The sequence below is a fragment of the Eulemur rufifrons genome, chromosome 17, assembly GCF_041146395.1.
Source record: "Eulemur rufifrons isolate Redbay chromosome 17, OSU_ERuf_1, whole genome shotgun sequence".
NCBI lineage: Eukaryota > Metazoa > Chordata > Mammalia > Primates > Lemuridae > Eulemur > Eulemur rufifrons.
Genome location: NC_090999.1, coordinates 71,627,673 through 71,654,208, shown reverse-complemented (window position 1 = coordinate 71,654,208; position 26,536 = coordinate 71,627,673). Strand labels below are relative to the sequence as shown.

The window sequence follows — 26,536 nt, the reverse complement described above, 5'->3', positions numbered from 1 at the left end:
TTAACCCTGCAATCTCAGTGATTTACAACACAAAGGTTTGTTTCTCATTCAAAGTCCATTGCGGGTCTGGCAGCTCTCCGCAGCAGCTGTCCTCCAAGGGTGGATGCCAGTCCTGTCTGCTGTGCCTCTGTCTTCTTACCATGTGCTTCCAGATTGCCATAAGAGAGTAATAGAGATCTGGAGGGCTATATATTGTCTCTCAACCTCTTTGGCCCAGAAGACCACCACTTCTGTCTACAGTGAATTAGCTAGAACGAGTCACAAGGCCTCGTTGCAAGAAGCCTGGGTCATAGCCTCTTCCCAGAAGATCTTGAAGGAGAGAAGACACGGGTAAGCACTTTGTCTCCACTATCCTTTTCTGGTCCTGCCCTGTAAGTCTATAATAGGTGCCCCAATGTGCTCTCCACTTTGTCTTTACTCTATCGTAACACATGCAATTGTTTATAATCCACTTTACTTCATTAGACAAGGAGCTCCTTGAGGGGAACAATCAGATATTATTTTCCTGCTAAATTCCATAAACACAGAGGTAAACCAACCACACAGAAAATCAGATGTATTCCTGCTTAATGTTATTTGAGAAGTTCTAATTTCCAAGGCATGATAGCAATGTCAAAAATATATCTGATTTAATATGAAAAGAACCACTTGTTCAACATCAACCAATATTCAGTGAATGTTTCTTTTATGCCAAATAAAAATTCCAGGTCCTGGGAAAACAGCAGTAAATGAAATAAGCAAGGACCTTCTCAAGTAGTAGTTTACATTCTAATAAGGAGACACAATAAATAAACATCAGAAATAAGAAAAATCAAAAATAAGAATGCCAGAAATAAGAAAGTATCAATGAGAGCTACTACAAACTGAGTGATCAGAGAAGCCCTTTAAAAATATGACATTTGAACTGACACATGGATACAAGAAGGAAGTCGTAATTAGAAAAACCAGAGGAAGAGTATTTCAAAAGGAGGGAACAGCTAGTCCAAAGGTCCTAAGTCCAGACCAAACTTGGTGTGTTTCAGGAATGCAGAATATGCATATAATGTATGCAAATTAGAAACTTCCCTATCTGTAGTCACATAGATATAAGATAGATATCTTCTATCAAGGACCTTACGTAGAGTTTAAGATATCCACACTTTTATTGAATTCACCTCTAACTTGTATAGAGTTAAAGCACATTTCCCAGGATATTTCATCATTATCATCCACCAACTTTTATTAAATGCCTTATATATGAAACAAAAGCAGCTATTACTGTAGACTTAGCTGTTAAAAATCAGGCTCATGCAGGGGTGCAGTGGCTCATGCTTGTAATCTCAGCACTTTGGTAGGCCAAGGCGGGAGGATTACATGAGCCCAGGAGTTTGAGAGCAGCCTAGGCAATATACTGAGACCCTGTCTCTACAAAAAAATTAAAAGTAAAAAAAAAAAAAATTAGCCAGGCTTGGTGGCACATGCCTGTAATCCCAGCAACTCAGGAGAGTGAGGTGAAAGGATCACTTGAGCCAGGAGTTCAAGGCTGCAGTGAGCTATGATTCTGCCATTGCACTTTAGCTTGGGTGGCAGAGCAAGACACTGTCTCTAAAATTAAAAAAAAAAATTCAGCCTCTCTATGTTGAAAGAAATTACAACTATTAGACAAAAAGGCAAAAATAAATGAAATGTTTATTAATATAAAGAAGAAAGAGAAATATATGGCAAGAATAAGACATATCTCCAGACAGTATAAGGCTAATTACCATGTAAAACTATCTACATAAAATTTTATTTATATATTGCCCATAAAATAAAGTTTCTATCTGGTTGAGAGAAAAATGACTGGATGTATTTTCACTAAATTTGCAAGATACAGTTGGCATATTTCTGTCTTAGGAAATAGTTCATGTGTTAGACACAACGTTCATTTGAAGGGCACCCATACAAGGTAGCAAGTAACTTTCTAGGGTAGCTACAACTAAAGTACAAGAGGTGCATGTATTCTTAGAGGGCTCTTAGTGAGGGACAAGCCATTTTGTAAAATGAGTTATGGCCAGAGGAAAAAAAAGTGGTTTAAAATTTGAGCTCCAAATTATTCATCTCAAGGGCAATCAATCCGAATTTCATGCATTGATTTTCAATAACACTGTTCTCATTAAGACAACAGAATATGTGTTCCAGAATGACTGGTAATAGGGATTTATTTACTTAATTATGGTTAATAATTCTCCCAAGCTATGCTGAGGAGGCTAACTACTACATAATAAGGGTTATGAATTGAAAGGAGGGAAGAAAAATCTTTGTCTTAATTTAGGTTTTCTCAGAATCAAATCCTGAGACAAGGATTCACATGAAATTAGTTATCTAGGAGGAAACAGTGGTAAGGAAATGAGGAAGAGAAGGAATAGCAGGGAAGGAGGGAAAGGAAGGCAGCCAATAAAGAGCTAGTTATTAATCAAGTGTCCACTGTAGATAGGTTCGCTTAACCTAATGCCACTGGAAAGATCTGGCAGCCAGTGTGGAACATGTGCCTCTGCGTAAGAGGCGAAAAAGGCTGTTGTATTTATATACCAGTTCATACCATGTCAGCCATTAGGGGAGGGCCACTCCCAAGAGATGTTAATTATCTGCCTTTGCTGCTCTGTTGAGCAGGAGGGCAAAGTGTAATCTGGTGACAAGAAAAGCCCTCAGGCAAAGAAATATAAGTGCTGGAAGAAGGGCCAGTATACACTGAAGTGGTAAGAGCAAGGACATACTGGTGGGAAAATGATAATTTAATGCTCAGTAATGACTTAGAAGATCCAATTAAGAGGTACTTGAGCTGGACTTTGAGTAGTGGGTAAGATTTGGATAAAGGAAAACATTTAAGTTAGGCAAACTAGCATAAGCATAAGCAGGGAGGTAGGAAAGCACAAGAGGTATCCCAGGTCAGTGTATAGGTCCAATTTGGCTGAATGAGAGAGACTATTTATATGGGAAATTCTTGGAAAAATATGGCTAAAAATGTATGTTGGATCCATATTAAGGAGGGTATCTAAAGCTAATGCGAAAGAGTTTTAACTTTTTCTTATAGGCATTGAGGAGCCTTAAGTTTCTAAATGGGAAAGAAATGAAAACAATAGTATCTTATTCCATTAATATCTATGTTGGCACCATTATTGACCTTGGAATGTAAACTCTTATTAGAAAGGATCTGTATTTGTTCAATTTCCCCAAGAGAAGGTTACATTCAGAGAGGTATTCAGTAATCTATTAGCAATGAGCACCACAAGAACAAAGACTGTGGTATTATCATTTCTCATTAAAAGAAACCAAGGCTACTTGGAGAAATGGCTGACTCCAGGTCTGGAGCAGAATATTACAAGATAAGTCTAAAAAACATTTTGTCATACAAAAAAGGAAGTAAGCTATCAAACACTTCAGGATTCTGGTCAAGAAAACTTAGGAGCTGACTTGAAGGGGTTCCTACTACTCAAGAAACAATTTGAGCATCACAGTAATAAATACAATAAAATATTTTTAAAATAATGCTACTTCAATAACCTGAAATATATCAAAAATGTTAACATCCATGAGTTCATAAAATATAGGCATATCTTAAAGATATTGTGGGTTCAGTTCCAGACCACTGCAATAAAGCAAATACCACAATCAAGTGAGTCACATAAATTTTTTTGGTTTCCCAGAGTATATAAAAGCTATGTTTATACTGCATGTAGTCTATTAAGTGTGCAAGGGCATTAGGTCTAAAAAAATGTACATCCCTTAATGAATACGTTATTGTTAAAAAATGCTAACAATCTTCTGAGCCTTTAGCAAGTCATAATTTTTTTGCTGGTAGAGGGTGGTGCCCCAGTGTTGGTAGCTGTTGACCGATCAGAGTAGTGATTGCTAAAGTTTGGGATGGCTGTGGCAATTGATTAAAATAAGACACAATTAGGTTTACTGCATCAATTGATCTTCCTTTTACGAAAATTTTCTCTGTAGTATGTAATACTATTTGATAGCACTTTACCATAGCAGAACTTCTTTCAGAATTGTTGTCTACCTTATCAAACCTTATTGCTGGTTTATCAAGTAAATTTATGTAATATTCTACATATTTGTTGTCATTTCAACAATGTTCACAGCATCTTCAGTAGGAGATTTCATCTCAAGAAACCACTCTTTTCTCATGGGTAAGAAGCAACTCTTCAACCATTCAAGTTTTACTATGAGATTGCAGCAATTCAGTCATATCATCAAGCTCTACTTCTAATTCTAGTTCTCTTGCTATTTCTACCACATCTGCAGTTATTTCCTCCACCAAAGTCTTGAACTGCTCAAAGTCATGGAATCGACTTCTTCCAAACACTTGTTCATGTTGATAGTTTGATCTCATCCCATGAATCACAAATGTTCTCAATGGGATTTAGAATGATAAATCTTTTTCAAAAGGTTTTTAATTTACTTTGCTCAGGTCCATCAGAAGAATCACTATCTATGGCAACTATAGCCTTATGAAATGTAATTCTTAAATAACAAGATTTGAAAGTCGAAACTACTGGATCCATGGGCTGCAGAATAAATATTGTGTTAGCAGGCATTAACAATATTAATCTCCTTGTACATCTCCACCAGAGCTCTTGGGTGACCAGGTGCATTCTCAATGAGAAGTAACATTTGGAAAGGAATCTTTTGTCTGAGCAGTAGGTCTCCAAGTGGCATTACAGTAGTCAGTAAACAATGCTGTAAACAGATGTACTGTCATCTAAGTTTTGTTCCATTTATAAAGCACAGGCAGAGTAGACTTAGCATAACTCTTAAGAGCCCTAGAACTTTTGGAATGGTAAAGGAGGATTGCCTTTAATTTAAAGTAACCAGCTACATTAGCCCCTGGCAAGAGAGCCAGCTTGTTCCTTGAAGCTTCTAAGCCAGGGGTTAACGTCTCCTCTCTAGTTATAAAAGTCTTCGAGGGCATCTTCTTCCAAGAGAACACTGTTTCATCTACATTAAAAATATGTTGTTTAGTGTAGCCACCTCCATCAATTACCACAACTAGATCTTCTGGATAATTTGCTGCAGCTTTTCCATCAGCACTTGCCGCTTCACCTTGCATTTCTACATTATGAAGACAGCTTCTTTCCTTAAACCTCATGAACCAACCTCTGCTAGCTTTGAACTTTTCTTCTGCAGCTTCCTCACCCCTCCCAGCCTTCACAGAATTCAGGAGTTAGGGCTTTGCTCTGGATTAGGCTTTGGCTTAAGGGAATGTTGTGGTTGGTTTAATCGTCTATCTAGACCACTCAAACTTTCTCCATATCAGCAATAAGGCTGTTTTGCTTTCTTATCATTTTTATATTCACTGGAATAACACTTAATTTCCTTCAAGAACTTTTCCTTTGTATTCACAACTTGGTTAACTGTTCAGCACAGGAGGCGTAGCTTTTGGCCTCACTTGGCTTTTGACATGCCTTCCTCATTAAAATTAATCATTTCTAGCTTTTGTTTTAAAAAGAAATGTGAAACTCTTACTTTCATTTGAACAGCCATTGCAGTGTTATTAATTGTCCTAATTCCAATATTGTAACATATCAGGGAATAGGGAGGCCTGGGAGGAAGAAGAGAGACGGGGGAACAGCCAGTTGGTGGAGCAGTCAGAACCCATGTAATATTTATCAATTAAGTTTGCTGACTTATATGGATTCAGTTTGTGGTTCCCTAAAACAATTACAATAGTAACATCAAAGATCACTGATCACATATCACCATAACAGATATAATAATAATGAAAAAGTTTGAAATATTGTGAGAATTACCAAAATGTGACACAGCGACATGAAGTGAGCACATGTGATTAGAACAATGGCACCGATAGCCTTGCTGAACACAGGGTTGCCACAAACCTTGAATTTGTAAAAAACCCATTATCTGTGAAGTACAATAAAGCAAAGTGCAATAATACAAAGTATGCTTGTATACTTAAAAACTTGAAGGATATTGGGAAACTAACAAGTTAGTCTGAAAACTAGGAAATAAGGGAGAAAATCATGCAATTATCCTACCTCTCCTTATTAACTGTACAGATACTTAATGAGATAAATTTATTATAAAGTAATTTCAGTTAGTAAATGTAGAATGAATGATCAAATTAGAATATCACTATTTTGTAACTCCTAATGAAAGAATGGATGTAGCAAAACTATTAGCTGAAAATTTGATGGAAAATTTATGATGTTTATCATAACCTTTATCAGGTCAACAACATCAGAACCCAATGATAATTATAATATGACAAAATAGAGACAAGCCTCCTAAGATAATGCAATAGGAAGGAAACTATAATGCCTATGCCACCTTTTTGGAAATAAAAATCAAACTTTAATCTGAAAAATTCCATAAATTTAACTACCAGTTTACAAGAAATACTTAAGGAAAGGACACCACAAGAATACAGTCTACAAAATTCAGAATCTGGGACATTCTACAGAGCAAATGATCATTATTCTTCAACAAATAAACCACCAGAAAAAATAAAAAGAGAGAGAAATCTATGGATTTTTAAAAAACAAATGTAATGGGAAGACTGTTTAGCTAAATCAACTAGAAGACATATAAAATAAAATTTATGAGGCAATTGAGTAAATTTGATATTGAATATCTCTTTTGTGATATACACAATTATTGTTAAAATTTTAGTGGTACTAATGATATTGTAGATGTGTTCTTTTTAAAAGCCCTTATATTTAGATATATATTCATATTTCCAAAAAGTTTATTCTTAAATATCTATCAATGAAATAATATGGTGTCTGGAATTTACTTCAAGAGAATACTAAAGGATGGGAGAAGAACTACATATTAATAATTGTTGACTCTAGATCATTAATACACAAAGGTTCGTTATTAATCTATCTACTGTAATCATATGTTTGGGTTCAAAGATTGGCTATGTCCAATGAGGTAATGTAAGAACCGGTTTCCCTCAGTCCCAGGAACAGATAGGCAGAGTCACCAAGACTGCAACAGACAAAGGAGTTTATTTTCTAGCCCAGGCTAGGGTCCAAGGCTCAGAGCACCAGCGCAGTGGTCTCTCCACCAGCCGGGACCTCGCCCTGGGGCGGAAACAAAGCTTTTATACTTATCAATAGGTTACATGTATCGGGCACACCCCCCCACCCCCCTTTTAATTCATTTGTTCCCTCAAAAGTGGCCGATAGCTTTGGCTCCTGATTGGCCGGTTTCCAAGCCAGGGCTCTGGCTCCTAATTGGCCAGTTTCCAAGTCAGGGCTCTGGCTCTTCATTGGCCAGTTTCCAAGCCAGGGCCCTCAGTTGTTACCAGCGGCATTCTGGGGAGGGGGAGGGGGAGGGCCTGCGTTGGGGAAACCAAAACTTAGGCCTTTCCTAAGAGGTCCAGTCTGTCATAGAGTTACTCCTGTTTTCCTTCCTGCTCTACAGTAACTAAACCTTACTATTTCTGACCTCCTCTCTGATGTCGAAATCATTAAAGACTGAAGACAACTAAGCACAGAAAGAAGCACAAGGCAAAGTTAGAAAAAACAGTCATGAAAAGTTCAATGTCAACGGATATGTAAACTTCATTGCGAGAAGGAGCGTCCAAGGAGTAAACTCAGGTGGGAAGTAATGGTCAATCTTAGGAGACTCTTGCAGCTGTTGCTGATTGCCAAGGGGACCCCCATCTGGAAGTTAGAAGACCACTTACACCTAGTTTTGTAATCTTGGACTCACATAACTTCCATTGGTTTTGGAGCATGAAAGCACACGGAAACGAAACAATAAATAAATAACAACAACAGTAATTGTGTCGTGGGTGCCAGCTCTGCATTTCCTATTGTCCTAAGATCTTTTTGTATGCACTAACCTAATTAAAACCTCACAACCCAAGAAGGTGGTGTGGACACTTAATGCATACTTTTTAAAGGACTATTGTATGAGGTAGGCATTAATATATGGTACCAATTTTCACAAGGTGATAGAGGTTTTACAGAGGCCAATAACTTGCTTAAGGTCACATGACAGATTGACTTGGTCTAGCCTAGCCAATATCCCAGGATTATTTAACACGAAAGAATGCTTTGAACACTCAATTGCTTTGGACTATATTGGAGAGAAGGCTGGGGAGCTGGGTGCGAAATACTGGAATATTTAAAATCATTTCTACAGAACTACAGTTTTCTCATCGCCCGCATCGATCTCTACTCATCTCGGTCTCAAAAGGACAACCCACCCTTCACTCAGCGGCAACGCGGATACTTCACGCGGAGATCTCCCACCCCAGCTCCCGAACCCCTCGAACCCCAATCCCCGCCCCTTCTCGGGTCGCGCGCAGCTATGCGCTTCAAACTACATCTCCCATAAGGCCGCGGGAAGATACCGGACTACCGCCGGAAGTGAGGAAGGCTGCATCCGGCGCCGGAAAAAGTGAGAGTGGGATTTCCCCAGTCCTTCGACCGGTCCTGGTTACCTCTACTGTGGTCACCTTTGGGTTAGTAGAAGCAGCGGCGAGTTAGTTACCCCGACTATTTCTTCTGGGAGCGGTGACCAGTTCCCTGGGCTCTTGGTCTGCGCGCTGCCCTGCGCGTCCCTGCTGGATCATGCAGTGCAGCCTTTGGCTGGGTCTATGGGCGCAGGCGCTGGAACCGCAGACCAGCTTGCTGGGGATCCCCGGACAGGGAGGGAGCTCAGGCGGTCCTGTGGCTGGTGGAGTTTCCAGTCCAAGCTTTGCAACGGGGAAAAGGAATAGCTACTTCAGGTGTGATTTCACTTTGAAGGAAGGAATCTCACGGTAGTGGCAAGAAAGTAAAATATCTCAAGGCATTTGACTGTTTGCAGAGACTGTGCAGGGCTTGCGCTTAATTGGTTAAATGGTCGTCTTGAGTGTCCAGGGACTGGAATTTGTCAAGTGATGACCAGTGACTTCAGTGACAGAGCCATATTTGAGGTCCTGCCTGTCCCACTCTATCCATGTGACCGTGGGCAAGTCATAGGCCCCATCAGTAAAAGTGGATGTTGGTTTGTTTAAAATCTGAGTCCCTTTAAACTTAACATTTTTTTAAATGACCTCTGAGAATAGTCTATGCGCTTCTTGGAATGCAGGGGCAGCACTTTATCCAGCCTTCAAATCCTCAATTTCTACAGGACTTGTTATAACAAATGAAAGTAAATCAAGCAATAGAGCTCGATCTCAGACTTTCTGTGCTTCTCTGGAATGACTAATGGTACTATTTCTAGATGACTTTTCTGCTGAGAAACCTAAACGACAAAATGTATATTTTCTACTTCCTTTCTCCACGGAATATTTTATGCATAAGCATTGCACTGGCCGTAGTGAAGTACGCTGTATTTTTAAAGGACAATTTTGCAATTACTTGTGATGCCCTGTAGAAGGATGAGGGAGTGACCATGACCTCAGAACGTGGGGCAGTGAAATAATGTTCAAAGTAAACTTAACTGGAAAAACTATGTAATATGAGTTTATGGAAAATAAACTTAAAAGGCAATTTGGAAAAGAGACCAATACACAAGTCTGTCCAGCAGTGCTTCAAAATAAAGTCTTGAAAAGTGATAGCTATTGTTGTTCATAATATTTTGTACAGTTTCCTTTTTTATTTTCAATTATTATGGGTACATAATAGTTGTACATCTTTATAGAGTACATACGATGTTTTGATGTAGACATGTAGTGTGAGTAAATCAAAACAGGGTGATTGGGGTATCCATCACCTCAGGTATTTAATGTTTATTTGTGTTAGGAACATTCCAATTCCACTCTTTTAGTTATTTTAAAGTATACCGTAACTTGTGGATTAAAGTCAATTTGTTGTCCTATCAAATATTGTTCATTCTGTCTAACTATATTTTTGCACCCATTCACCATTCCCACTTTATCTCCCTCTCCCCATTACCCTTCCCAGCCTCTGGTAACCATCATTCTACTCTCTGTCTCCATGAGATAAATTGTATTTAATATTTAGCTCCCACATATGAATGAAAACAAGCAAGATTTTTCTTTCTGTGCTTGGCTTATTTCACTTAACGTAATATTCTCCGGTTCCATCCATGTTGTTGCAAATGGCAGAATTTTTTGTGGCCATATAATATTCAGTTGTATATATGTACCACAATTTCTTTATCCCTTTATCTATTAATACAGACTTAGGTTGACTTCAATCTGGGCTCTTGTGAATAGTGCTGCAGTAAACATGGGAGTGCAGATATCTTTTCAATACACTGAATTGCCCTCCTTTGGGTATATGCCCAGTATTGTAATTGCTGGGTCCTATGATAGTTCTGTTTTCGGTGTTTTGAGGAACCTCTATACTGCTCTCCATGGTGGTTGCACTAATTTACATTCCCACCAATAGTGTACAAGGGATCCCCTTTCTCCACATCTTCACCAGCATCTGTTATTGCCTTCTTAAAAAAATCCATTTTAACTGGGGTGTGATGATATCTTATTGTAGTTTTGATTTGCATTTCTTTGTTACTAATGATGTTGAGCATTTTTTCATACCTGTTGGCCATTTGTATGTCTTCTTTTGAACAAGAGTGTCTATTGCCCATTTCCGTTTTTTAATCAGATTATTTGATTTTTTTCCATTGGGTTGTTGGAGTTCCTTATATATTCTACTTATTAATCCCTTCTCAGATGGATAGTTTGCAAATATTTTCTCCCTTTCTGTGGATTGTCTTTTCACTTTGTTGATTGTTTCCTTTGCTGTGCAGAAGCGTTTTAGCTTGATGTAATCCCATTTGTCCAATTTTGCTTTGGTTGTCTGTGCTTTGGAGGTATTACTTAGGAAGTCTTTGCCTAGAACAATGTCCTGAGACATTTCTCCAATGTTTTCTTTTAGTAGTTTCAGAGTTTCAGGTCTTAGGTGTAAGTCTTTAATCCATTTTGATTTGATTTTTATATGTGGTGAGAGATAAAGGTCTAATTTCATTCTTCTGCCCATGGGTATCCAGCTTTCTCAGCACCATTTATTGAAGACATTGTCCTTCCCCTACTGTATGTTCCAGCACCTTTGTCAAGGAGAAGTTCTGGGATTTATTTCTGGGTTCTCTATTCTGCTCCATTGGTCTATGTGTCTGTTTTTATACCAGTACCATGCTATTTTGGTTACTACTACAACTCTGTAGTATGATTTGAACTCAGGTAATGTGATTCCTTCAGTTTTGTACTTTTTGCTCAGGATGATTTTGTCTATGCTGGGTCTTTTATGGTTCCATATAAATTTTAGGATTATTTTTTCTGTTTCTGTGAAGAATGTCACTGATATTTTGATGGGGATTACGTTGAATCTGTAGATTGCTTTGGGGAGTATGGACATTTTAACAATGTCAATTCTTACAATCCGTCTTTCCATGGTTTATGTGTCCTCTTCAATTTCTTTCATCAATGTTTTATAGTTTTCATTATAGAAATCTTTCACTTCTTTGGTTAAGTATATTCCTAGGTATTTAATTTTATTTGTAGCTATTCTAAATGGAATTACTTTCTTGGTTTCCTTTTCAGAGGCCAATAAATTTACTGTTAGCATGTAGAAATGCTAATGATTTTTGTATGTTGGTTTTGTATCCTGCTACTTTACTGGATCTATTTTTCAGTTCTAATAGTTTTTTGTGGAGTCTTTAAGGTTTCTCTAGATGTTAAGATCATATCTTCTGCAAACAAGGATAATTTGACTTCTTCCTTTCCAATGTGTATGTCTTTTATTTCTTTCTCTTGTCTAATTGCTCTAGCTAGAACTTCCAGTACTGTGTGCATAACAGTGGTGAAAGTGGGCATCCTTGTCATGTTCCAGATCTTTGAGGAAAGGCTTTTAGTTATTCCCCATCCAGTATGATACTAGCTTTGGGTCTGTCATATATGGCTTTTATCTTGTTGAGGTAAGTTCCTTGTATACTCAATTTTTTTTTAGTTTATTTTTCATGAAGGGATGTTGAAAATTTTATCAAATGCTTTTTCAGCATCAATTGAAATTTTCATATGATTTTTTTTCCTTCATTCTGTTCATATGATGTAGGACATTGATTGATTTGCATATATTTATTAAACCATCCTTGCATCCCTGGGATGAATACCACTTTATCATGATGAATAATCTTTTTAATGTGTTGTTCAATTCAGTTTGCTAGTATTTTGTTGAGAATTTTTGCATCTATGTTCATCAGAGATATTGGCCTATAGTTTTCTTTTCTTGTTGTGTCTTTGTCCGGTTTTGGTATCAGGGTGATACAGGCCTCGTAGAATGAGTTTGGGAGTATTCCCTCCTAATCGAAGTTTTGGAATAGTTTAAGTAGGATTGGTATTAGTTCTTTTTGAGAGAGTGCTTGGTAAAATTCAGCAATGAAGCCATCAGTTCCCAGGCTTTTCTTTAATGGGACACTTTTGGATTTCTTCATGGTTCAATCTTGATAGGTTGTATGTGTCTAGGAATTTATCCATTTCTTCTAGGTTTTTCAATTTATTGGCATATAGTTGCTCATAACAGTCTATAATGATCCTTTGGATTTATGCAGTGTCAGTTGTAATCTCTCCATTTTCATCTCTTGTTTATTTGGCTCTTCTCTCTTTTTTTTCTTAGTCTGGCTAATAGTGTATCTATTTTGTTTACCTTTTTATAAAACCAATTTTTTATTTTGTTAATCATTTGTACTTTTTTGTTTTCAATTTCATTTATTTCTGCTCTGATCTTTATTGTTTCTTCTTCTAATTTTGGTTTGGTTTGCTCTTGTTTTTCTAGTTCTTTGAGATGCATCATTAGGTTGTTTATTTGAAACTTTTCTACTTTTTTAATATAGGCACTCATTGCTATAAACGTTCTTCTTATTACTGCTTTCGCTGTACCCCATAGGTTTTGATATGCTGCATTTTCATTTTCATTTGTTTTGAGAAATTTTTCAATTTCCTTCTTAATCTCTTCATTGACCCGCTATTCATTCAGGAGCATATTATTAATTTCCATGTGTTGTTATACTTTGCAGTATACCTCTTCTTATTGATTTCTAGTTTTATTCCATTGTTTTCAGAGAAAATACTTGATATTATTTTAATTTTTTTATAATTTTAACACTTGTTTGGTGGCCTAACATATGGTCTATCCTTGAGAATGATCCATGAGTTAAAGAGAAAAACGTGTATTCTGCAGCTGTTGGATGAAACATTCTGTAAATATTAGGTCCATTTGGTCTACAGTGCAGGTGAAGTCCAATGTTTCTTTATTGATTTTCTGTCTGGATGATCTCTCCAATGCCAAAAGTGGAGTGTTGAGGTCTCCATTAGTTATTGTGTTGGAGTCAATCTCTGTCTTTAGCTCTGATAATATTTGCTTTATATAGCTGGGTGCTCCAGGGTTGGATGCATATATATTTAGAATTGTTTATATCCTCTTACTGAATTGACCCTTTTATCATTATATAATAATCTTTTTGTCTTGAAATCTATTTTATCTGTTAGAAGTATAGTTACTCCTGCTTTATTTTGGTTTCTATTTGCATGGAATATCTTTTTCCATTCCTTTATTTTCAGTCTATGTGTGTCTTTATAGGTGAAGTGGGTTTATTGCTGACAACATATAGTTAGGTATTTTTTTAATCCATTCGGCCACTTTATGTCTTTTGATTGGGGAGTTTAGTCCATTCACATCCAATGTTATTGATAGGCAAGAACTTACTACTGCCATGTTATTATTTGATTTCTGGTTGTTTTGTTGTCTTCTCTTCCTTCCTTCCTTCCTTCCTATTTTCCTTTATTAAAAGTGATTTTCTCTGGTAGTGTGTTTTATTTCTTACTCTTTATTTTTTCTGTATCTGTTGTAGGTTTTTTGATTTGGGGTCCCCATGAGGCTTGTAAAAAACATAACCAATTAATTTAAACATATGACAATTCTTACAAACAAACAAGCAAAGAGAAATATAACAGAAATTCCACCTTTTAACTTTATCCTTCCCTGCTTTTTTAACTTTTTGTTGTTTCCATCCATATCTTTTCATATTGTCTCTCTCTCAAAAAGTTGTAGTTATTTATGATAGGTTTGTATTTTAGTTTTCCTACTGAAGATATAAGTGGTTTATATACCATTATTACAGAAATAGAATATTCTATATTTATGCCTTACTTTACCAGTGAATAGTATACCTTCAGATGATTTCTTATTGTTCATTAATATACTTTTCTCTCATATTGAAGAACTCCTTTTAGCATTTCTTGTAGGACAGGTCTGGTGTTGATGAAATCTCTCAGCTTTTGTTTGTCTGGGAAAGCCTTTATTTCTCCTTCATGTTTGAAGCAGACCCAGAGTCCCTCACTACCTACCTAACAGAACCATTTCAGAAAATAAATAGCACAATTTGTACCCTACCACATGTAATCCATGATTAGGCAATATTTATTAACAGGTATGAGGCAATTATTTTCTTTTTATTTCACTGAGATGGCAGAGTGTCAAAGCAGATAAATAAAGTAAATGGTTTAAAAAGCTTCTGTGAATTCAAGGACAGTTGACCAACAGAACTGTGGCCAATAATAGATCCAAAAATACATGATCGTCCAATTTATAACAAGGATAGTGCTGCACTACAATGAGATAAAAATGGTAATTTCAAGAATAGTGCTGAATCATATGAATTATCTGTTGGGATAAAAAAAAGTATCTTGACCCCCTGCCTCATACCATGAACAAAAATCCCCCTGAAATGGATTGCAAAATTAATTGTGCAAGGTAGAACAATAAATTGTTTTTATGTTAAACTTAGAAAGCTTTTGAGTAATAAACTAATTAATCATAATTTCCCTGAGAGCAGGAACCTATACCTGGGTACCATACAATGAGAGAACACTGATTGTTATCTGCTAAAAATCTCTGTCTTAATTAGTACAACCCCTGTGGAAAGTAATTTGGAGATACCTCAAAGAGCTAAAAATAGAAATACCATTTGATCCAGCAATCCCACTATTAGGCATCTATCCAAAGGAAAAAAAGGCATTCTATAAAAAAGACATCTGCACTCGAATGTTTATAGCAGCATAATTAACAATTGCAAAAATGTGGTAACAACCCAAGTGCCCATCAATACATGAGTGGATTAATAAAATGCAGTATATGTATGCCATGGAGTTCTACTCAGCCACAAAAAAACAATGGTGATCTAGCACCTCTTATATTATCCTGGATAGAGATTGAGCCTGTCCTTCAAAGTGAGGTATCACAGGGATGGAAAAACATGCACCACATGTACTCACCATCAAATTGGTACTAACTGACCAACACTAAAGTGTTCACATGGCAGTAATACTCATTGGGTGCTGGTTTGGTGGGGGGGTAAACCCACAACTAATGAAAGCGAATGCCCTGTATGGCGGAGGGACACGCTTGTAGCCCTGGCTTGGGCAGGGCAAACGATTTACATGTAACCAAAATGTGTGTACCCCCATAATATCCTGAATAAATTAAAAAAAAATTTTATGTCCCTGTTTATTGATGTTGAGAATTTTTTCATATGTTTCTTGGCCATTTATCTTCTTTGAATTCAATGATATCTTTAATATACTTATGCTTAGTACCTAAAACATAAATAAATAAAAATCTCTGCCTTTACTTATCTGTTTTAACCCCCTCCTCCTCATGTCCCCAGTCTGTAATGAAGTCCCCTCTAGTTTACCTCAAATACCTCCTCTTCTTTGTAATATGTTACCTGGCTCCCCCTCCCAAGGTTATGGCCCCCTTCATTTGTATTGCCAATACTCTTTGTACATTATTTTCTATACCTTCCGGGGTATAGAAATTGAATTATATTTATAATTTTCAGTTGATAACAATTTTGAAATGTATGCTGTGATGACAGTTAATAATAATTACCTTATGAAGAGTGTATTGCCTTGGAAACCATTACTATTCTAATGACATCAGTATTCAGATAATGTTTATTCATTGATACAAAAAGCAATTGCAAATGAGATTTTTATTTTTTATCTTCTATTTTCCTTCTTTTAAGGAAGAAATGTCTTCTGTAAAAAGAAGTCCAAAGCACGAAATAATTTCCCAATTTCACTGTTCAGCTGCAGAAGGAGATATTGCCAAGTTAACAGGAATACTTAGCCATTCTCCATCTCTTCTTAACGAAACTTCTGACAATGGCTGGACTGCTTTAATGTATGCTGCAAGGAATGGGCACCCAGAGGTTGTCAAATTTCTGCTTGACAAAGGGTAAACATTTTAGGCTCTACCACCTGAAAGGGCCTGTGTTTTAATTTCTGTGTTACATATGTCCTTTTAAATGTTTCTTGTAGCCATATTTCTGTTGTTGGACTACTAAATAATTCATTGACTAAGTTATTATATAAAAATATAACATAATTTCTAACTAAAATATTTTAACCATTTTTATTGAAGAATTAATCCTTCATACTTTATAGCAAAGCAAATGTATGAGTAGTCTAATCTTTTTCTCCTAAATAGAAAATGTAAATCTCACTATGACTCCTTCTAGAATTTTGATATCTCCTTAATACTTTTTTATTTTATAAGGAATTATCCAGAAATTTTAAATATCTCCTATCTCTAACTTTTTAATCTTTTATGATTATTAAATTGTTGTTTTAACATCCCCCGTAGTAATCTACGTACTAATTAAAAAAAATTTATGTAATCATTAAATAGAGGGGCCATAATATGTATCTGGAAATATTTTATTGAAATAAATACAAGAGAAAATGGTAACTTCCTATTTTACTTTTTCTTCCCAATTTTCTCTTCCTCCCATAGGTGTGACAGATCACTTGTTAATAAATCAAGTCAGACTGCACTGGATATTGCTATATTTTGGGGTTATAAGAATATAGCTAATTTACTAGCTAATGCTAAAGGTGGGAAGAAGCCTTGGTTCCTAACCAATGGAGTGGAAGAATGTGAAAATTATTTTAGCAAAACACTACTGGACCGCAAAAGTGAAAAGAGAAATAATTCTGACTGGTTACTAGCTAAAGAAAGCCATCCAGCCACAGTTTATATCCTTTTTTCAGATTTAAATCCCTTGGTCACTCTAGGTGGCAATAAGGAAAGTTTCCAACAGCCGGAAGTAAGGCTTTGTCAGCTGAGCTACACAGATGTAGAGGATTATTTAGCTCAGCCTGAGAAGATCACCTTGATTTTCCTTGGAGTAGAACTTGAAATGAAAGAAAAGTTACTTGACGCTGGAGAAGTCCGAGGGGAGGAAGAAGATGGGTTGGTTGCCTGGTTTGCTCTAAGTATAGATCCCACTGCTGCTGACGAATTTAAACAAAGACATGAAAATTGTTATTTTCTTCATCCTCCAATGCCAGCTCTTCTGCAGTTAAAAGAAAAAGAAGCTGGTAAGAAATGAAATCTACTTATCTGTATTGGTAATAATCTGGTTTTTAGAATTGAGTTGGAGTTACATGTATCTGCAGTTTCCAAGGGGCACACTTTTTCCAATAAGCAGTGGAGTTAGATTGTCTTCCTTAGAAACTTCTTAAAGTTCTCACCCTAAGGGACTACTCTCCTGGGTGTTATAGTAGTTTTAATCAGCCAAGATTCATTGCCTCAGAATTAACCCTAATACATGAGGGTTTCATTTGATTCTTCAGTAAATAATTTTGCACACCAGCTATCTACTGAACATGATGGCAAAGACAGCTATCTACTGAACATGATGGCAAAGACCTTTTCTGTTTTGTTTTGTTATCTATTGCTGGGACTTTTTATGTTATGATAAGAAATTAGGGTTTTATTCTAAATACCGTTTAAATCTTATAACCTGATGTGTTTTTAAAAACAAAAAAACACCTCACACTAGCTGCTTTGTAGAGCTTGAATTGTGGGTATGTTGTTAATTAAGTGTGGAAATTGGGAGTCTTGTTAGGAGGGGATTGGATATTACAATAGCGCAGGAAAGAGACTGCAGTGGCTTGAGTTGGAATGGTAGCAGTGGAGATGGAGAGAAAGGGAGAATTTGAGATATTCTGGAGACAGAACTGATAGGGCTTGATCTGTAGATTTAGACTATTATAATTGAGAGAGAGAGATGATGGTAACATGGATTAAGACATAAATTAAGGTGCTAAGAGTAGAAATAGAGAAAAGGGGATACATTCAAGATATATTTTGGAGACAAAATCAACAGTCTTTGCTGATGAATTGCGTATACGGTATAATGAAGGAAAAGATCAAGAATGACTGCTAATTTTCAGATTTTAGTTATTTGGTAGATAGTGACACCATTTCTTGATACTATAGAGTAATGGGTAGAGCAAGAAAAGCAGGACAAACTTGGAGTAAATAAATCAATAGTTTACTCTGGGGCATATTAAGTTTAGAAAGGGTATTAGAATCTGAAACTCAGGGCAGGTCTGAACTGGAGATATCCATACGGCAGTCATCAACACAAAGGCATTTCAATCCCAAGGAGCTACTGGTTGAAAGCAAGCAAGAAAAGGAACCTCAGAATCAGACCTGAATCCTCCTAAATTCTGAGATCAGGTATAAGCAAAAGAAGAGCCATCAAAGGCGATGGAGATGGTGTGACCATGAGGTAGGGAGAAGCCAAGAGAATATGCTCATAGAAACCAAGAGAGCAGGATATTTCAAGGAGGGAGCGCGGTCAAGTGTGTTGAATAATGATATGAATCTAAGTAAGATAAAAACAAAGTTTTTTTTTTTAGAAGAATCTTTTTGGCTTTGCTAATATGAAGCTGTTGATGAATTCGACAAGAGGAATATCAGTGGAGTGGAAAGAACAGAAGCCAGATTATGGTAGATACAAGACTTAAAGGGAGGTTAGGAAAAAGTCACTTGTCGGTGTCCACCTTTCCTTAGGTGATTTAGTGGCCCTTCTAGAAACTGCTTAAATATTTCCTACCCAAAGGAAATATTCTCCACACCTGTAGAGAAATCATCAAACTTTTTAAAGAAAGCATATTTCCTTTGGAACTGTATATATAATTTTAAGATTAAAACGATCATGTAAATGAGCTAGTTGCTTTCTTTTCTTTTTTCTTTTAGTGAGGAAACTGGGGCCCTTTAACTTACTTGCACAACCTTACACAATTATTTAACTTCACTGTGCCTCAGTTTCCACTTCCAGAAAATAAAGGTAATAGTACCTGTCTTCCTCATAGGGTTGTTCTACATTAAATATTATAATCTATATAAAGTTCTTTGCATGATGCCTGGCACATAGTAAGTACTCAATAAATGTTACCTTTTCTTACTGTGATGATCCTGAAATAATGTGAATACTCTCGTGTAAATTACATAACGAGGTAATGTAGCAAGCAAATATTTAATATTGCCTATGGTTCGTTGAGTTTCAGTATTACAGTTGTTTTTATTTATGGTTTGTGTATTCATTTTTACCACTTTAAACATTGTTATAATTGTTATAATTGTCTATTATTATTTATTTCAAAAATTTGTAAACCAAATAGTGTATTCTAGGGAGAGCAAATTTCTCGAGCATTTGAAAGGTAGCATTTCTAGTCGTATTGCCTTAATTGTAATATTTATGGTCGGGCCATATTAATTCTTTTTTTTTAAGTACCAGGGTGAAGGATATAGCCAAAGTGTATATATGTTAGGATTTATTCTATTAGACATTCTTTTGGTAAACAAAGTTAACCATGAATGTTGTAACACGTAATATGTTTTGTACTATAAGCAGTCTCCAGTTGAAAACAGAATGTATTCCACAATGGCATTGACCAGCAGGGGCTTAGTCACCAAGAAGGAGAGTAGAGATAGCTTCCTACAGTTTCCTAACAATATTTCCTTTAGAGTACAAGTCTAAGTTAGGAACTGTCTTTGTAGTGTATTTTTATAAAATAACAATTGTAAAGTCACTATTTGTAAATTCACTATACACTAGCATCATGTATACCCAAAGATTAAAAATCACCTATAATAAAAGCTTGATTTAATACAATGTGTGAGATGGATGTTAGTACATCTAACATATAGGACTAATATTTTATTCAAATTAAAGTTAAATCTAATTTTGATTTGTCATATGGAAAATTAAATCTTTTACTTTAAAAGAAAAATGCACATCATAAAAATAGAAATACTAAATTACTTGATCACATAACTATTCAGAAAACAGTGTATGTCTTTATTATAGTTTGAGAACATTTTACCTAAATGCATGTATATAGAGACATATGTATATTTTTTTTAATAATTTATCACAGAATTACAACTTTCTGTTCTTCTTTTAAAGGAGTTGTAGCTCAAGCAAGATCTGTTCTTGCCTGGCACAATCGATACAAGTTTTGCCCAACCTGTGGAGGTGCAACTAAAATTGAAGAAGGTGGCTATAAAAGAGTATGTTTAAAAGAAGACTGTCCTAGTCTTCACGGTGTTCATAATACATCATATCCAAGAGTTGGTAAGCCTTTTCTTTTACAGTGAAATCTCAGCCACCTGGAATCTTGGGGAATAAGACATTCTGGAAAGAGTGTTAAAATGTTAGATACTTTTTTTTTTTTTTTTTTTTTTTGAGACAGAGTGTCGCTTTGTTGCCCTGGGTATAGTGAGTGCCATGGCATCAGCCTAGCTCACAGCAACCTCAAACTCCTGGGCTCAAGCAATCCTACTGCCTCAGCCTCCCGAGTAGCTGGGACTACAGCCATGTGCCACCATGCCCGGCTAATTTTTCTATATATATTTTAGTTGGCCAGATAATTTCTTTCTATTTTTAGTAGAGACGGGGGTCTTGCTCTTGCTCAGGCTGGTCTCGAACTCCTGACCTCAAGCGATCCACCTGCCTCGGCCTCCCAGAGTGCTAGGATTACAGGCGTGAGCCACCGTGCCCAGCCCAAATGTTAGATACTTTCATGGTTTTTAAGTAAAAGACATTGTACATCATTAACTATTTCTTAACTTTGGGTATTAATCAATATGAATTTGATATATTAAGATACATGATTTCAAAAGACTGCCAATTTGATTCCACTTAATGGAGAGGTTAAAAAAAAAAAAAAGCCCCAACAATTTTGTACCTGTTTGAGGCATTACCAAAGCAGTACAGCCTGAAGCTAAATTCTCATTACTCTTAGTGTCTGCCTATACCTTCTCTTCTAAGTGCTGCTTTGAATCTGCATAGGCTTGGAAATCTGGTAACCAAGCCTTTTAAAACTGTATGAAAAAAGAATAGATAGATTCAGCAACACCTGAAAGTCTCTGGGGAGTAAAATGCCTGGCTTAGTGACGTCTGGTTTAGTTGCTCAAGAGCCTTTTATATTTAATTCCTAGTTCTCAGTCGTGATCTAGTGAGAAGAATTTACTGGATTTGTTACTGCTAGAGAGATGAACTGTTACTTAAGTCTCTTTTTTAATGACTTAAACCTAATCATAGAGCCACATTCACTTTTAAAGACATTTTGTTAAGGATTGGGATGGAAGGGAGAGGAAAATTTACTGTATTTATGGCAAAATTTGAATTTTCCTCATATCTATGTATTACCTACCCAAAACATTTTTCTCATTAAAAAATAAGAATATGCCTCACATACCATAAGTACAGAATAAATGTTGCTGTTAAGATTGGGAGAAGAAGGACAAAAATGGTCTTCCTCTAGTTTACTGACACTATTCTATGCAATTTCCCTGAGATACTCTGTCATCAGCTAGATCAGGGCAGAAGGAAGCAATCTCTTAGAACCAGACAAGAGTCTCCTCTCTGCAGGAGAAATACCTTTATATAATTTAACCAGGTAATGACTTTGCACAATGAGTGTAAATTATTTTTTTCTGTTATTATATATCTGATTTTTTTTTTTAACAGATCCAGTAGTAATCATGCAAGTTATTCATCCAGATGGGACCAAATGTCTTTTAGGCAGGCAGAAAAGATTTCCCCCAGGCATGTTTACTTGTCTTGCTGGATTTATTGAACCTGGTAAGCCTTTTCTTAATAATTTTTATAATAGTTTTCATTTAACTTATAATTTCCAAATAAAAATTTTAGATAGCATTTGAAAAATAATCTCTGATAAATTATCACGTTATAAAACTGGGTTATTTTAAAATATTTTAAACATTATATAATTTTAACAAAATAATTTAAACATGATATACCTCTCATAATTTTCTAGTAATTTTGTCTGTTTTATTAAAAATTCAGTATTTGCTCTTTCGTATATTGCTCTTGACCAAGGTATCTAGATATTTTACACCTCACTTCCTTCTGTATTAGACTTAACTTTTTAAAACAGCCTTGACTGATTGCCCTAAATACATCAGTTAGCCCCAAACCCTGCATTCACTATCCCTGTCATCCCACCTGATTTTTCCCTACAGCATTCATCACCAACTATTAATAATATGGTATGTTTGTATGTATATATTTATTATCTTCCCTTACTAGAATAATAAGTTCCACAAGGGCAGGGACTTTATTTTCTTCACTGCTGTATCCCAAACCCTTATAGCAAATGCCTCACATGTAATAGGAGTTCAATAAATATTTGTGGAATAAATATGTGAATATATCTAATTAATAAATGTTTATATCAACTTCCAATTTTAATCTGCATTGCTAGATAATAATAATAGTAAACATACATAGTATTAGGCTCTGTTCTGGAGACTTTATGTATATTAAATCATATGATCTTCATATGATTCTATTATAGTGATTTTACTGATAGGAGCACTAAGGCACAAGGACTGAATAACTTGCCCAATATAGAACAGCTAGTAAGTTAAAGGGAAGGGATTTAAACTTGAATGGTTTGACTTCTGAGTCTTTACTCCTAATCACTATGCTGTCTCTACTAGTTCTTGGTCATTTTTTTAACTGCTGAGTAGTATTCTATTTATGAATATTCCACTATTTATCCATTCTGCTGGTGGACATTTAGTTTATCTTAAGGTTCTTACTATTAAAAACAGCACTGCAATGAATATTTTTATACTTCTTGTGCACATTTGCAAGACTTATCTAGGATATATACATAGAGTAGAATTGATAGCTCATATAATATGAGCATCTTAACCTTTTCTAAATATTGCCAACTTGCTCTCTGAAGTGTTCCTGCCAATTAAAACTTTCTTCAGCAGTACACGAAAGTTCTGTTATTCCACATCTCGATCAAGTTAGAATTTTCAGACTTTTTAATTTGTCATTCTGAGGGGTGAATGAAATAGTATGTTATTGTGGTTTTCATTTTCCTGCTGATGAAAAATCTTTTTTCAGATGTTAGGCATTCAATTTTCCTTCCTCTGAATTTTAGATGTGTATATCTTTTACCTATTTTTGTTTGGTTTGTCTTTTTTTATTATAGATTTTAAGAGATTTAAAATATGTATTATATGCTAATGGTTTATTAGTAATGGTCTTGCAAATATCTTATGCTAGTCTATGACTTATCTTTGCACTAGATACTTTCTTTGGATTAATATAAGTTCTTAATTTTCATGTAGGAAATTTATCAATCTATTTGAAATGGAATGCTATATTTACAAATATATTTTGCTAAATACTACTATATTTAGCAAAAGATTTCTAAACTTCCAGATAAATTTTACTTAAAAACTGTTTCCCCTATTCTACTTCTCAATTCCAACAAATTAGAAATACAAAGTACATTTATAGATATTACTTAATTTCATCATAGCTGAGTCAATAGTCATCTAGAGGAAAACAATTGCTTGGAAAGAAAAAGTATTGAGTTTCATCCTATGTGGCTTTTAATCTTTTAGTCACCTAAAAAGAGTTTTCTGTAATAATTGTTTGACAACATAATAAAGAGTTTCAAGATTTTAGTGGGAAAAGAGCTAGCCATTTATAAAAATCATATAATGATAATTTATAACTATTTAGTGATAGTATATAAATGAGATAATATATAACATGTTTGCATAGTATTTAGCTAATAGTAGGTGCTGGATAGTTGTAGATGTTATTATTTTTAAAATGTGACTGACAAATTTGGACCTTTAAGAAATGAAAAGGTTTTTGTTGGCATTTTGATACTCTGTATGTAAATCATATACTTAAAAAAAAATAACGTTTTCTTCAATTCCAGTCTAGTTTTAGGCTTCTGCTTTCTGATTCTTTGAATTGGGTTTCTGTCCAAAGTGATTTCCAAATGTTTGAACCATTCAGAGCACAAAATGTCCAGGGCATGTTCATCAGCAACTTGTTCTTTTGCCCCATTTGATTAGGGGAGACAATAGAAGATGCTGTTCGGAGAGAAGTGGAAGAGGAAAGTGGAGTCAGAGTTGGCCATGTTCAGTATGTCTCTTGTCAACCATGGCCAATGCCTTCCTCCTTAATGATTGGTTGCTTAGCTGTGGCAGTGTCTACAGAAATTAAAGTTGACAAGAATGAAATAGAGGATGCCCGCTGGTTCACTAGAGAACAGGTAAAGTTCAATTTAATTTCCTTCTTCTATTGATTGCTCCTGACTATATTGGTTTGGGCACACAGCAAGGATGCATATTGTCAGCAAGTTGAATGAATGGCTTTGGCCCTCTCATTATGCATGGATTACAATATAATTGGTAATTCCATATAGGAAGAGTATGTTTTTACTAATGTATCCTATATTAACTCATTCTTCCAGTAATGATGATTCTGTGCCATTTCGAATTTCAGATGCCATTCCTTCAGGTGGATGATAATACCTATCAATGTGTGTAAAGCAGATAAACATTAGTTCAGGAATGAGAAACAGGAATATTATTTTTAGACATTTTATGTTTTAGTTTATAGCATTAGGACAAGTAGCTCTCAAAAAACATCAGTAAAAATGCTTAAAATTTTAGAAATGTTTTTATTCATTTTAAAATGTACTAGGGATAAAAATGACATATCTGTATAATAAAGATACACTCACAAGAACTTTTTAAACACCATCCCTAAATAATATAATGAAAGAGAAATTACTAGTTTGTGTTCTGCATGACCTAAAGCATTTGTATAGAAAACAGATGGATATACTATAATAATAAAGAAATGAAATCCTTTCTGACTTTGCCTATATAAAATTAATTTTATTTTATGCTTAACCCCAAAAGGTAGAAGTTAGATTATTGTTTTAGAATTTTATAAAAGGGACCCTGTCCCAGAAGTTGGCTTCACTTTGAAATTAAATGTGGAGCATATATTTTGCTTTTTCGTGACCTTATTTTCATAAGGGAATATGCTTTTCTGGAACATTTTGAAAACTGAATCACTAGCCCAGTGAAGCAATTACAAATGCTGTCCTAAATTTTGCATGTTGAATATGGATATTGTCACTTTCTACTGTTGCTATTCACTGTAAAAGTCATCACATTTAAATTGAATTGTATAAGCATGGAAATAGTATTTAAATATGACAGCTTTGAAATTCTAATGCATTTTTTTATGGTATATTTTAGGTCGTGGATGTTCTGACCAAAGGGAAGCAGCAGGCATTCTTTGTGCCACCAAGCCGAGCTATTGCACATCAATTAATCAAACACTGGATTAGAATAAATCCCAATCTCTAAATCAAGGAACTAGGCTTTGTTTGAGTATTATTTGATTTCTAATACCACTTATTCCTCAAGTGAGATTAGAAATATTCAGTGCTCCTTAGAGTGTCAACACAAAATGTCATGTTGGGTTTTTGAAATATTTTCAAAGTATACTTTCCATCTTAATCACATAATTCATATTTTTATAATTTACAACATTGCCTCAGATTTTGTTAAATCTGGGTCAGTCCTCCCTGAACACTAATTTTTTGGTGTGCTTCAAAATTTTCTCACAAAACTATTTTTCTTTTATTTATTTAAAATTTTTTTTTTATTTCAGCATATTACGGGGTTACAAATGTTTAAGTTACATATATTGCCTTTGCCCCACCCGAGTCAGAGCTTCAAGTGTGTCCATCCCCCTGACGGTGTGCACCGTACCCACTGGGTGTAAATATACCCATCCCCTCCCTCCCATCTGCCCGATACCTGATGAATGTTACTACTATATATGCACATACATGTTGATCAGTTAATACCAATTTGATGGTTAGTACATGTGGTGCCTGTTTTTCCATTCTTGTGATACTTCACTTATTAGAATGGGCTCCAGCTCTATCCAGGATAATACAAGAGGTACTAGATCACCATTGCTTTTTGTGGCTGAGAAGAACATGGTATACATATACCACATTTTATTAATCCACTCACATATTGATGGGCACCTGGGATGTTTCCACATCTTTGAAATTGTGAGTTGTGCTGCTATAAACATTCTAGTGCAGATGTCTTTTTTATAGAATGTCTTTTGTTCCTTTGGGTAGATGCCCAGTAATGGGATTGCTGGATCAAATGGTAGTTCTACTGGTATCTCTCTGAGGTATTTCCATATTACTTTCCACAGAGTTTGTACTAGTTTTCAGTCCCACCAGCAGTGTATGAGTGTTCCTATCTCTCCACATCCACACCAACATTTTATTGTTTGGGGATTTTTTTATAAAGGCCATTCTCACTGGAGATAAGTGATATCTCATTGTGGTTTTGATTTGCATTTCCCTGATGATTAGAGATGTTGAGCATTTTTTCATATGTTT

General features: G+C 35.4%; 1 protein-coding gene across 5 annotated transcripts; it reads left to right on the top strand.

Moving 5' to 3' along the window:
• On the top strand, positions 1 to 25,484 carry NUDT12 (nudix hydrolase 12). Of its 5 annotated transcripts, none has more exons than XM_069492193.1 (7): positions 1 to 330; positions 15,980 to 16,187; positions 16,746 to 17,332; positions 20,215 to 20,382; positions 21,781 to 21,894; positions 24,165 to 24,364; positions 25,365 to 25,484. In XM_069492193.1, exons 2-7 carry the CDS (start codon positions 15,982 to 15,984, stop codon positions 25,473 to 25,475), a joined length of 1,386 nt encoding a protein of 461 aa, XP_069348294.1. In that variant the 5' UTR covers positions 1 to 330; positions 15,980 to 15,981; the 3' UTR covers positions 25,476 to 25,484. The 5 variants fall into 5 exon arrangements, with proteins under 5 accessions (XP_069348294.1, XP_069348292.1, XP_069348296.1 ...); XM_069492191.1 differs by having other exon boundaries at positions 15,976 to 16,187; XM_069492195.1 differs by lacking the exon at positions 1 to 330 and adding an exon at positions 2,276 to 2,717 and having other exon boundaries at positions 15,976 to 16,187.
• The last annotated feature ends 1,052 nt before the right edge of the window (positions 25,485 to 26,536 follow it).

Bases quoted from the DNA above. Each gene is read 5' to 3' on its own strand.
- NUDT12 (XM_069492193.1), top strand. From the start codon at position 15,982: ATGTCTTCTGTAAAAAGAAGTCCAAAGCACGAAATAATTTCCCAATTT. The intron at 17,333-20,214 runs GTAAGAAATGAA...CTTCTTTTAAAG, and splicing joins GTTAAAAGAAAAAGAAGCTG to GAGTTGTAGCTCAAGCAAGA. The intron at 24,365-25,364 runs GTAAAGTTCAAT...GGTATATTTTAG, and splicing joins GCTGGTTCACTAGAGAACAG to GTCGTGGATGTTCTGACCAA.